At 35.7% G+C, this 14194-nt stretch overlaps 1 protein-coding gene across 8 annotated transcripts in view; it reads right to left on the bottom strand.

Annotated features, from left to right (window-relative positions):
* Positions 1–16: 16 nt before the first annotated feature.
* Positions 17–14194, bottom strand: part of LOC124155618 (protein 4.1 homolog) — a 127872-nt gene continuing 113694 nt past the window's right edge. For 4 of the 8 annotated variants that reach the window (XM_046529599.1, XM_046529602.1, XM_046529605.1 and 1 more), the window contains 5 exons: positions 11963–12094; positions 10798–10944; positions 7709–7822; positions 4558–4767; positions 17–2137 (listed from right to left, as the gene is read on the bottom strand). In XM_046529599.1, coding sequence (XP_046385555.1) covers positions 1922–2137; positions 4558–4767; positions 7709–7822; positions 10798–10944; positions 11963–12094 — 819 coding nt within the window. In that variant the 3' untranslated portion in view covers positions 17–1921. The remainder of the gene's footprint in view (positions 2138–4557; positions 4768–7708; positions 7823–10797; positions 10945–11962; positions 12095–14194) is intronic. The other 4 variants (XR_006864210.1, XM_046529603.1, XM_046529604.1 and 1 more) reach the window with 4 other exon arrangements.

Here is a 14194-nt window from a genome sequence, read left to right as displayed (position 1 = left end):
AAAGATAAACACAGTCTATATTCAAAAAGTGGAATTTATTTCTGTAGAGTAGATACATATGTTTCAAGCTCAAGGCTTCAAGGTCTTTTTGTATCAGCTACCATACATACTGGGTAAAGTATAAGTGATCCATTTTTCACATGTCAAGCTAAATAATTTTAAAAGCTAAACTTCTATATTTGTGAATGATTTCCCAGTTAAAAGCATGTGTTTATGTATGAAAAAATAACACAAAGTCATAGCAGTAAATGAGCAACAAAAGAACACGACATTCAATTGTACCTTGCAAATACAAAACTTGAATTCCAACTAAAATTTTTCAGTGTGTTTAATATAATTGTACATTTGATGAAATACAAAGAAAAATTTACATATAAAGATGATAAAAAACTCAACTTTTCAACAGATAATGCAGTGCTGTGTTGAATGACAATGACCGGCACCAAAGATGCCAACAAATGCAATTGCTTATAAAAAAGATACATATAACAATATGCAGATAGGAAATATATTAAACATTTTCTCTCAACATCACAAATTTCTGGCTGATTTAATGCCTTTAATAATAAGTATACTACTTATTACCACATACTATAAGCATTACAGGAGTAAAAGCTTTATGAAAACTTGTTCCCCAAGTTACCATTTGTTCCAACATTTTTCAGGAAATGTTTCTTAAACATTTTACCTTCTGTATTGTTATCATAGAGGCCAGTTATTTCATAGAGGGCCAATATATTATTAGCTATTTTCATAAAAAATAAAACATTTTCCCCCAACAACATAGACCAAAATAATGGAATGTCAAATTTGTTTACACTTTATACATTTTGGCTCAAATAATTTCTATTCCTTCAACTCAAATCAGTGAACAAAGTCACTTTTAAAATTATAGAGCATTGCAGGTGTAACATTTATTTTAATATATAAGGTACACCCAACATGCATAAATCCACGAATAACTCGTCTTCAGACCCATTCATAAGCACTGCCCTTCACTTTATCCAACCCATTTCCTAGATGCACAGAGGGCTAATAAAATAAGGAATCATGCCTTACTGCCCTTATGCACTGCCACCACCCGGTAAGAGCACTTTGATCAAAAAATATGCATTTAATGCTTAAAAGATTTGGTGCCCCACTTTTTTTTTACAATCAAATAGGTTCTCAACACAATGATGAGTTTAGATGAAACTAAAGAAAACATGTGTTCAGAAGAGCTACTCTCTATCTTGAAGTTGTGCCATTAGTCCCCACACAACTTTGCATTACATAGGGTCGGTGGCATGACCTGAAATTGATAACAAACTTTTACCATTCATGAAACATACCAAATGAACCAAAGTCTAGAGAAAAGAAGAAAACTTGCTACTTTTTGCAGGCAGGTTCTACAATGTCCTTCGCCAAACACTTCTGGCATCAAAGTGAGACAATTTTCATGCTTAGGTATTCCAACTAGTCCATTTTTAAGCAAGAGATGACAAGGATCATTGTAAAACCTAAATCCACACACAATTAATACAATGAAAGGACTAATCATTCCGGATCTTTAAAATAATGATATCAAGACAGCTGATTAGGCTAATCTATCAAAATAATCAAGGAGATGCAAACTGGCACACTTTCTATGACATTATCTCAAAGTACTTTCCACATGCATTAACACACAGCAGAGAAGCTTTTCTTATGCCTAATTGAACACTGATGATGTGAGGAACAAGACGAGGAGGCAGCTTTCATACCCCACGGTAGATGGTGGTGTCGGCAGCAGCAATGCTGGAGGGGGGAGAAGTCCCGAAAATGGGATGAGGGCGACAAGGATCAACAGAGGAACAATGAAGGAGTGAAGGAGCCTGAAGAAGAATGGGAACAATATTGTTGGGTTGGTGGGTGGGGATCGAGACCCACTCCTCCCCTGTCATCATTGGAATTTCCCAGCAGTGGCCGCCTGGTCTGTCGCAGCTTGCTGCTGTTGCTGAATTTCTATTTTCTCAACCGTTAAGTCAGGGTTCATTGCAGCTGCTTCCTGGATTGCTTCCGCCAGTGCTTTGTCATGATCGATTGGATCACCATCAGACTGTATCGTTATTTTCTGCTCCATCCTCGTCTCCACAATTCCATCTTTCTCCGTCTGGTACTGTTAATGATAATTCATGGACAACAAAGTTATGACACATTCCAATCATATTAAAATACGTACAAAAATATAATGTCATGAGCATTTAAAGTTAAATTATATAAATATAATGAATATGGAAGAGAAATAATGTAAAGTTTAAAACCAAAGCAAGTAAGATTTGCACTTTGTCATTAAAAAAAACATTAAAATAAGGGGAATCATACATATGTATTTCTAATCATAATCTCCATAACTTTAAGTGAAACACTTACCTAAACCTGAGAATGAAAAATACCCAAACATTATACACATGAAAATTTGTACAGCATCAATACAAAGAAGGTGGAGCATAAAGTTTTTGGAAAACGACTAAGAACGCTCAACTTGGGGACAATGCCATTTACAAATTCAATGATAAAGCAGTAAAAATAGATTTTCTTGATTGAGTAAACTGGGATGGGGGCCAGAACAACTTTACCCCCTGCACCTTCCCATCCGTGGGTGAATTAATACACATGTAATATTTACAAGTCATAATACAGTAGAACTTGTTTAGTACGTTTCTGAAGGGACCACAAAAAATGAACGTACTAACCAGGAAAACATGCTAACAAGGAAAGTAAATATTAACAGTTGGGGTAATTGCAATCTGTGGAAAAGTCGTCATAATTACAATTACTATCGGTGGTTCTCAAAGGATCGCTTTCCTGAACTCTTTTCACATTTAAAATCAAGAAAATGGGCTCTACGTTGAAAAACAATACCATGTGAATAAAAATCACAATGTTTCATAGATTTCCCTAAGACAATTGCATGAAATCGGCGTCAATCTTCCATGATTTATCCTATATATATATTTATAGAAAGAAGACAAGTGAAGCTAAGTCATTTCTTCTTTCTCACAGCGTACTCGGGGCATATAACGATAGCCCTGAGTATGTCAGTTGATTGTTTTTAAACATCATAAACATTGGGCAAAATTTTATTGACCTTAAATTACGGCAACAGCCGTACACATTCGCTTCTGGAATGAAACTATATCGATCGATATATCCATATTTAACACACAAGACTATTAGATTACAACATCAATACACTAAGATTTTTGTATTATACAGTTGAAATTTACTTAAAAAATTTGTCTAATGTCGTCTGCTTTCTATTTCTCATGCCGAGATTAAGTATTTTTACGCTATGCTTCCCGTGGAGATCCAGAGCATCGTCTGCTCCCACAACAGTAGTCAAGCAATGACGCACATACTAGCCTCGACTGCTTTAGATAAAGTGGGAATTGGATAAGACTCATTTCCTTCAGCATCTTCTTCATCACTTCCATCTTCGTTTTCTGTCAACTCCTGTTCATGAATTTCATCGATTGACATAGTTTGGCAAACAGTGAGATCATGATCACACTCGCAATACTCGTTTAAATTCACCTCTCTGTAAACTAATCTATGGAACAGAAGGTGAGGAGCTCGGGGTGGGGAAAATAATGGATGCAGGAACGTTTAATCTTCGCGCTTATTCCACTCGTTTTACGAGTGGATTTTGGTCCACTTCCTTGAGAATTTCAGTCTTTTCTAAAGTTGTAATCTGCTTCACTGAACATTTTCTCTCCATTTCAATTGTAATTTAACTGCCCTTGCTGTGATAACTCGTGCAATAGCAACAACTGCCCACTCGCAAAATTTGTGCAGAGTGTGGCACTCCAAAGGTGACACAAGGTGGGGAGCTTGGGGTGGGGAAAATTGGGGCTTCTCATTGGCTGCAGTTTTGCACAGTCAGACATTCCCGAAAAATGGCCGCATTTTATTATTCATAACATCACAACAATTGAGAAATGCATTTGGATAAATCACGGTCGCAAGAAGAGAGATGTGGAATGAATATCATAATAATGATATAATATAATAATAAAATTTATTATTATCAGCCACTGAAATAATGCGGAGGTTTATAACCCTAAAGAAGATAGTAATAAACGAATTGCGGGTTGCATCACGGCAAGAAATTGAGTGTCCTAACCAGGAAAGAGCAACTTTTTCAAACGTACTAACCAAATACTTTTACCTGTATTTTGTTCGGATGGTACCTTGCCGTAATAAGGAGGAAAACGTACTAAGGAGGAACGTACTAATCAAGTTCCACTGTATTTCATAATAGATCACAAGTGAAAACAACACAATGTTTGTGAGTTTTTCCACAGCTGCAATTTAATTTTTTTGCTGCCAACCCCCATTAATTACATAGAATAATTAAAAAAAAATAATTTGAAGGTTGTACAGTATTATGGTAAACACATCTTATGAGGACATGATTACAGTGAATGGAATACATAAATAGAACAGTAAATGAGTAACCAAGTCTGAAAGATTTGATCCATCCACAATAACAAGCAAATGAGGATAACTCAAAATGTGGTCTAGCTCTGGACTTACCGTGATGGTCTCAACTGTGCGTGTTTTGCTACTTATTGTCTGCGAGCTCACTATTTCTCCAGTAGCTGAATAAAGACCGTCATCTGACTCCATGGCTACCTTCCTTGTCTCCGTGACAACAAGAGGAGGACCCCCGTGGTATGGGAGACCCAAGTTAGAAGCAAGAGAGCTCTTACCACCAGCTGCATCCGCTGAACCAAGATCTCCAGGCTGAGAAATACATGCATCATTTAATAGATTACAACTATGAATCACTACAATTTCAAGATTTCCACTCCTTAAGCTATATGGGGTCATAACATTATACCAAACTAGAACAAATGCAAAGTAAATTATTTCACTATAAACTAGTGATGTATATAAACATATATATTTACATGATTATCCAAAAAACACTATAAGCTAGATGGATTTAAAAATCATTACTTCATATTTCACATGACAATAGAAGGCATTTCTAAGATGCAATGAAAAATTATGCAATATTTCCAAAAATATCAATGCATTTCTTTGAAAATTCAAAAATTAAACATGCTAATGCAAAGAGAAAATGATGAGGAAAAGAGAAAATTTCAAGCACTATACATTAATAAACTCTTCTTTTATTCTTCACGCCTTGCAAGTCATAGCTCCAAAATAACCCTCCAAATATGGATGCAAAACAAATCTCAACAAAAGTGTAAGAGTATTTATGACAATTATACTTAAAATGGCTTTGTTACACCTACTGTGAGTAAATTCCTCTACATACGTCTTTGCTGCTGCATAAAAAATATACAAAAAATCAATTTCAATATAAAAATATTTGTGTCAAATATCCCTAAAGTAAAAGCTTTTTGTCCATCTTTATGACCATGCATTATATTTAAGCCATTGAACTCGTACTAGACACATCTTATATAAAATCATTAAAAATGTAGGGAGATGGGAGAAGTAAGGTAGTTTCGACTATGTACAATATTATTTATGATCCAAAGTAGACTTATATTATTTTTTTCCATTGATGCCCTATTATGGCCACCCAGAGACTTTATGGGGTCTGGATCAAGATCTCTTTGGGACTATGTACTACCTACATCCCTCCTAAAATTTCTTGACCTACTCTCCAATGAACCATTGTCTATACAGATGTGAAAAGACTGAAAGAATTTTTGCTCTGAGACTACAGTAACAACTCAAGCAGTAAGCAAGTATATAACAACGTCGATGTGGATCCGACTTCAGAGAGCACTGTCAATAAGCTCCTCTTTATCCATTACATGGTCATGACAATACTTTCTTCCTATGAACAATGCTGTCTCAACTTGAAAGTGACGCCTGAATAAATTGCATGAGAGAGCATCAATGAGGAAAGCCATATGTTAAAATCCAGCAGGGCTATTCTACTAAACGGGGCCATACGTATGGCCGGCCGTAACTTTCTTATGGTCTGACCCGAAATTACGGCCTAAACCGATTCCACTCTCGAGGGGCCATATCGTATGGCCCGGCCAAAAGTCTTAACGCCCTTTCTGCAGGCGAGTATGAGAATTATAATTGGTACTATAAGTTTGGTTCACTTTTTTATATACTAGTCATTTTTTTGAGAAGGAAGTTTGTTCCAACGTGAATAAAATATTAATTATATGTTACTTAACCGAAATGGACTCTTATTAAAGGATAAATTTGGATTTTCTTTAAACACAAATCTAGCGGCAGACGCTGAAGATCTTTAAAACAAGTGAAGAACGCAAATCACAGGCGAGAAGAAGCAGAAGAAATTTGTACCGTGCAGTATTATAATATTCGTGAATTGTGCATGTAATGGATATAGTTAGAACATGACATCCTATTGTAGTTCTAACCCCCTTCCTCTCCTTCCAATGGTGTAACTATTGTCTCATGGCTGCAATCATTTGCCCCCAAAAGCCTTATAAATCCAGCCAATGCACGAAATCTAAAGATGAAATTGCAACTTTAAGTTTCATTACTTTTATTATCAGAGGCTTATGTTTCGGTAGCTGTATAAAGTTAAAACATCAATATGAGACTATCATTCTTTCCTTGATTTGTGGACGACATTTGTCCTTTACGCATCGACTTACTGAAGATTGTCTTACAGCCAAAAAAATTTCTTGCCCTATGTTTCTTAGATATCCTCCCTCATGAACCGTTATGCTACGAGAATCTTAAAATATAAAACATTTAATAGCGGATATTTCAAACTACCTACAGCTTTTCGAAACAAGTAAGGAATCTGCTAGCAAATGTAGCACAGAAAGCAAATAAAAGCCGGCTCCGGGAAGAGGAACGGGCCCGTTCCTCCGTTCACTTTAGCAGAGCATCCGTTAAAAGTATTCCTAACTTTTTAACTACAAGCGAACTTTTAGCTCATCTGCTATATCTACTTAAAAATTAAGTAACAACTTTTGACGCACGGAAATAGTTAATGAAAATATCGTCATCGTATGCGAACGGATTACCTACACGTATCCCGTATCCTCCTTATGAAATCGACGTCTTTTTTAAATATATCTAGCCAATGCCCGTTGAATCCGTATGTGCTCACCCACAATATTCATATATTTCTTGAAACAATCGCTATGCAATCGATGACACTTCGTAAGTTTCTTTTATAACACCTTAGGCGAGCAATGTTATTTCGTATGGCCCGTGTTATGACCGCCTCCTAGGCAGGCCATAATATTACGGCCTTTAGGCCATAGCTACCGCCCGACTTATGGCCTTTCGCTCAGAGTAGAATCGCTCGAAGCCATACGTATGTCTCGAGGCCGTAGTTATGGTCGATTTCGACTTATGGCCCGGCCATACGATTAGTGGAATAACCCTGCAGGGATCACAAATGTTCAGCCACTTAAAAATACAAAAACTCCTAGGATGAAAGAGTATTTGTACGTGAAGCCTAAAGAATAATATTAGCAAAGTAACCAGCAATTAAAATTAAAAATTGCCAAAATATCCACAAGTGCCTCAGTATTTCTCCATGCTTAACTTTATAGGATAAATTTTAAACTTTCAAGAATGAACTACATAACAAACTAAACTTAACCTTAGTATTTCATGAGCAAATATGTATTTTGATACAGGTAAGCCCTAACTTAAAAAATAATCATCCACCAAACACTGCTTTAACAGATGCAGCTTTGTTTACCTTTTGGGCATAAGTAAGACCTTCCAATTCAGCTGGCCCACCATCAAAGTCCACTGGAGTTCCAGAGTCATTACTGCTTGAACTAGAAGTGCTGTTTTTCCTAGGATAATAAGCCTGCATGCATCAGGCAAGATGTCAATAATTGTAACATAAGCCAAACATATCATAAAGAAGCACTTTTATCATACCTAAAATGGCAAACAATAACAACAGCCAAAGTTGCAAACAAGCAGTTTCTTTCTCCACTCCATTCGATACAGACAACGAAAGGGAATTCAGAGACCCAAATTATTTTAGTTACAACCTGTAAGAACCGTATATTGATAGCAAAAAATGTAAATTTATCAAGAAAGCAACCACTCATTGAAGGTAAACATAATCCCTACACAAGTAAGCATGATTATTAAATTTTACGTGAAAAGCTACCTCAACTGCCAATAAAAAAATCTAGATAATAAAGACATTTACGTTAAATCAATAAAATTCAAACTGAATATTAGCTCATTTCTGAACGGTGATTGGGATTTGCTACGCTACCAAACATGTATATTCATCATTTCATGTGGATATAAAAGGAAATTATTTTTGGTAGGTGAAATATAATCACTGTTGTGGAGTAAACAGTGTGTTTGCAACCATGAATGAAAGTTTAAAAGTTTATGACAAAATAAAAAGGCAGCCAATCATCATAAAAGTTTTCACATTCATAGAAATTAAAAAAAGTTACTCGCAACAAAGAAGCAAAATTACGAACAGTAACTTGCACTGCAATCGAGTTTCTGGGGGTATTTTTATAAGGCCAAGGGAAGTGAATGTGTACAATGAAAGCTGTCATGCAGAAGACAAATACTTGTCAGCACTTCAAATAACTACTTCATGCATGTAACATTTCCCTAGGAAACTCAGACTCCATAGGATAAAAACTTAAATAAATAAAAACTATAAATAACATCAACCTTCTTTATACCACTTTGTATGGTTTTCGTTTCTCACGGGCGAATCTGATGATCATTGCTACGACTAGCATAATTAATATGTAGTTGAAATCATTATGTATATAAATGTACATAATCTGCACTACATTCTTTTTCTTAGTTTTTCCCATTTACATTCCTTTCTCTGAGACAATGTCATGGAAAAACTAAGCAGTTTTCCTTTTAAGCAGTACAGTTAATAGAGGAGTACTCACTAAGAACATTTCACACTAGCATCTGACTGTTTTTGGCAGAATCTTTTTTACACCTGAATACATGTTGTCAATTCCTAATTTTCTTAAAAAATTGCTTTTGCTACAGTGAACTCTCACTTTCTTTCCCCCAAGATCAGTTAATGTTTTTGGAAATAGGAAGGTTTTAAGGTACACATTGTCACAAAACAGGCATACACAAAGATGATAAGCGTACACATTTTACACGTCGAAATAATCAGTAAATAATAGAGGAGGTTAAACTGTTCATTTTCATCCTGTTCCGTCAAAAGAACAGTTCCTAAATCTGTTCTTGACAAACAGTCAGGGTACTTTATCTATATAACAAATTTTCCATATTAATGCCTCATCTGTTAAGCTTTAACGAATGATGGAGGTTTCTTATCCCAGACAAAATGAACATCCAGTTGAAAATGAACACAGATGAAAATGAATGGCAGGATAAAATGAAAGCCTAGAGGAAACAAATGGCAGTGATACTCTTCATTTTAGACTGGACATACTGACACAAGGCAAGATGGCGGGGCATAGGAGAGAACAAAGGGGAGGGTTTGGTGGCCTATGGCATAGCTTCAGCAGTCTTAAATCTCTAGATGTGTAGTGGTTTAGATTTTTTGCATAGTACCCGCCATCTATTGTGACCACAATACACTTGCTGGAGTAAACTACTAATTGAGCTGCAGTTAAAATAACCTACTGGCCCAAATACGCCGGACGAGTGCAGTGCAGACATGAACAGTGAGCATAGAGTTTTAGAGAACAGCTAACAATCAAACTGGTTCATTTCAGTGAAAGTTCTTTTTGATACATTTCTAGCAAATAATGAGCATACTATTTCATGACAAATGCCATTCACATAATTCATGCAATCTCATTACTGATTACTGAGGAATGTCTTACCTGAGATGAGGTGAGAAACCCCAGGAGACAGTCACTACCCCATCACAGGTTAATCTTATATTTTCAAAACCATTATAAAATTAACATTAAAATTAATACTATTCTAACATTAATTCTGCCGATAAAACACAACTAAAAATAAGTCCCTGATGAGTATGGAAAAAAGATTCTGAAAATTAAGGATTTACATAAACAAATGGACGGACTTGTACGTTGAAATTAGCTAAGGAAATCACCGGCCCAATACAAATGCAAAATCACACAATGCATTTGACTTAAAAAACTGGTTTTTATTGACAATAAAAACTGATTGAAAGCTGATCTAAGGATAACCTACTTAGTTTAGATTTTTCAATTACGTTTGACATAGGCTTTTTAAATTTCTCCAGAATGCTTATTTGTCATATTTAACTCTTCCAGTGTCATGCAAAATAGCCTAATTCCATGAGCTAATTTGCAAGGCTATTTTAGAGAGAAATGCTGACCTTGGTAAAGATATCTTTAAAACCATTCATATTTACTAAACATTTGCTAAAAATCACACTGGGTATGGAAACATTGTCATTTATTAATCAGCCTTTTTTTAAGAGACAAATCACAAAACAACATTACTGTAAATTTATTTATAATAATGAAGATTCAAGAAGAGCAGCTTAGGGTGATGATGATATTTTAATCAAAATTTAACCAATAAAACGCAGCGAACAAAATTTTCACTTTGACCCTTTTGCTGCTGTGAATTTAGCAGCTATATTTTCCTGGTTGACTGCTTTAAATGAAGCTCTCTATGTTCTGTTCTGGTAACCATTCACTTTTTAGCTGTATTGGGCGAGGAACTTCTCTGCAGTTTGACCACAGCAAAAGGGTTAATCCAGATTAGTTTTGTCAATACCTCATAAAAAAAACACCCTTAGGATTCACTTACCATTGAAAGTCTGGACTGAGGTATGATTCTAGAGCATTAAAAGAGAGTAGCACATACCTGAGATTCTCCATCTACACCACCAATCCCTGGTGCTGTGTTTCCAGTCAGAACAGTCGAAGTTGACCTTACTTCCTGAGTGACTACTCTCTGCTCTTGATGAGTTGCACTTGTGCTTGTGGTGTGGGCAAACGTCTTCTCTTCAATCTGTTCATAGCATGTGGAAAGAGCAACAAACATATTTATTAGGCCTTGATAGATTTCAAAAATACTGAATAATTTCTTACCCACGCCACTCAATTGAATGGAGACATGAATAGTTTAAAATTCTCAAAGTAGGCATTGTTTAATAAAATTTATCATGATAATCTATGGCATCACATTAGTGAAAAAAATTAATATAATGCATAAACAACATAGGTAGTTCTAAATCACTAATATTTATACCATGCAGTCATTCAACCTATGCGAGCAAAATGCGACGCAAGGACATTCAATCAAAAATTTGACAATAATGCACAAACAAGATGATAAAAAAAATAGAAATTATATCTATGGATAAATTATTTGGAAAGCTTGACTAAACTTGTCCCAGATAGTAGAATGAAAGAAATAAGTCCATTAAGTAGGTGCAGCACATATCCTTATTTATAGCTAGGTTGGAGGAATTTAGGTTTTTTATTACCACATAAGTATATTATTTGATAAATAAATTTTCTGTGAAATCAGGATGTAATTTTCTATTCTTCTTCTTGTTGGAATAGATAAAACTAAGTAAATTTCTTAAATAATTTCCTTTCACTTGGATCACCAGGCAAAACAAGTTTCTCAATTAGAGATGAAAACAGCATCATAATGAACTTTTATCAATTTCAAGAATTTACAAATGCCATTCGAGTAGGAAATAAAGCCTATAAACCAATTATTAGGTAACCATCTCTATACGGAGAAGAAGATGAATTTCATGTAGACAGACACATTAGATATGCGAAGAAATCAAAAAAATAAAATAAAAAGAACACACTAAGACTGGTCAGTACTTCCACTTTAATAAATCTAAATTATTATTGAGCAAAAAAAATACCCTCACTAAAAAGTGTGTTGATTGCAAATATGTACCTTAATGCAATTGAGCGCATTGTGAGAGATTATATAACTTGAATGACACCATGATGGAAAGACTATAAGAGAAAAATGGTTGAAATAATCTAACTTATGACCTAACCTGACTTGTCTTGGCATTTTTCTCCTTGTCCTCGTGTGTTGTAGCTGTTCTCGTGGTAACTGCAGTGGCAGTCACGTACGGAGATGCGACACCTTCAGAGCCAGGGGTTCCAACCCCGCTGCCTGCCTCAGCCTATCTCAACCAATCACATTGAACACATTCATTTTAGATGCATGCATGGCAATCAAAAAGGCAAGTGCACTCACTCTTGAACACTAAACAAACATTCTATCAAATTTATAAGAGAGTACTGAAAAGCATACCAAAATGAAGCTACACTAAAAAACGATAAAGAGGCTAATGCAATCGCAAACAAAAAAAATATCAAATGCATTAGCAATCAGCAAACTGCACAAACCATGCATCCTTGAGAATACATATTAGCAAGATATATTTACAATGTAAGAAAAAGCAATCAGAGTACATATCTACAAGAAATGCATTATTGAAGGCACAAAAACTTAAAACATAAATGAAGAATAAATAATAAACATGTATTACGCATACTTTCTCCTTCCCTCAATAAGTGAAATCTGGCACTCAGTACAGTAAAATTAGCAATTTTAAAAACTGAAATCGATTAAGAACCAATTGGAATAGGATAAAATTCATCAAGTTGATAACTTCAGTAATGCACAAAAAGGCATTTTCTTTTAGAATCACAGAATTACACCCAAGGGTGACATTATTACCAGGCCACTATCAGCAGAATAATGAAATTAATAAAAACCTGATCCTAAAAATTAGAGCTTAATGCTACACTTGATTATAGTAAAGGCCAAAGCCCACATGATATATTCCCAACTTTGCTCTTATATTCCATATAATTTCTTAAGGAGCCTGAATAAGTACAAAATTTTTATTTCTGAGCATCTAGAATTTTATCAAAACATTATGCCCACTTATTAGTGAGAAAACACTTCTGGCATACCGTATTAACGCATGCAAGAGACGCACCTTTTTTCCAAGAAATAGCGGCCGAAAATGGGGATGTCTCTCTAACACTAATTTTATTTCCCCCCTTCCCCAGTCACTAGTCCAACGGGAACTGAGTGCCCTTGGATTTCAGCGTGAGTCAGTCATCTGAAACCCTAGGTAAAACGAATTGGCACGCAGGGGAGTTTCACCCTTGGTGACTAATTTTTACAATGCTCCTGTTTACATTTCTCACTCATAAGTATTGCACCATCGCATTGGTACATCAGAGGTGAACATGGAAAAGATAGCATGGATTTTTTGCTCTGCAGGACGTACTAAATTTACTCCTATGAGTGGGCATCCCACAGCATTTTCACTGCAAATAGTAATCGCAGATCAAACTTAGAGTAACGCGTAGCTTTGAAGGACAATACCTGATTAACAGTCAACATCTTTCTTGTCAAGTAATGTCCATTAAGCTAAGGGCCTGATTTTTCAAAAATCATCTTTAGACGCTATTATGAGGATGATTGAAATTAAAGATTATATTGGTGTTAAAACCTGCCGTTTAAAAAATTCAAACGAGTGTGTACATTGTTGGACTAAATGGCGGGCAGAAGAAATCGGAAATGCTTGTAAGTGAAGAGTGCTGAGGAAGAGGTCCAGGGGAAGGAGCGCACTCCCTCCCTCTTTCAAGCACCGAGGGTACAAGCTATGGAGATAGGGACAAACACGTTTGATCTTGCATGTGACGTCATTGCCTTTGCAGCAAAGGGGTGAAGGCACAGCAATGTAATGTATGTACGCAGTTTGCATTGCCTGAAGATTCCAGTCCCTCTCGTCTCGTTTTAATGCACTCATGCTGTGCTCGTTTCTTCCAAAATTGTGTTGATTGGACTATGATGAACTTTAGTAGCCTTGTTGTGACTATAAAGCTTTGTGTCAATCAATTAAAGCTTAAAATACTTAAATACAGTCAGATATGCGTCGCGTTAGATCTCTTTTTTGAACCTCGTACGCATCATACAATTGCTGAAAGCTATCGAAATATCTTTGCACTCAGCTGGTGACTCACTGAGCCTTTCGCCTCCAGAAACTGGGAGAATTGACGCTGGTAGACCAAAAAAAGTCAGTCAGTGAGACGGGGTAAAGATGAAACACGTTTCCATAGTTCAAATATAAGTTGATATTTTCCTTTGAAAAAAATGATTAATGGTCTGTGTAGTCTCGGAAAGGAAAAAATCCTTAGAGGCATGGGCTGATGGAGGGCCGACGGCGGTTTTATGAAATCTATGGCCGTGGCTATTATTTTAT

Source organism: Ischnura elegans, chromosome 3 (assembly GCF_921293095.1).
Source record: "Ischnura elegans chromosome 3, ioIscEleg1.1, whole genome shotgun sequence".
Classification (NCBI taxonomy): Eukaryota; Metazoa; Arthropoda; class Insecta; order Odonata; family Coenagrionidae; genus Ischnura; species Ischnura elegans.
Note: the sequence above shows the minus strand (reverse complement) of the source record. Positions and strands in the feature narration are given on the sequence as shown.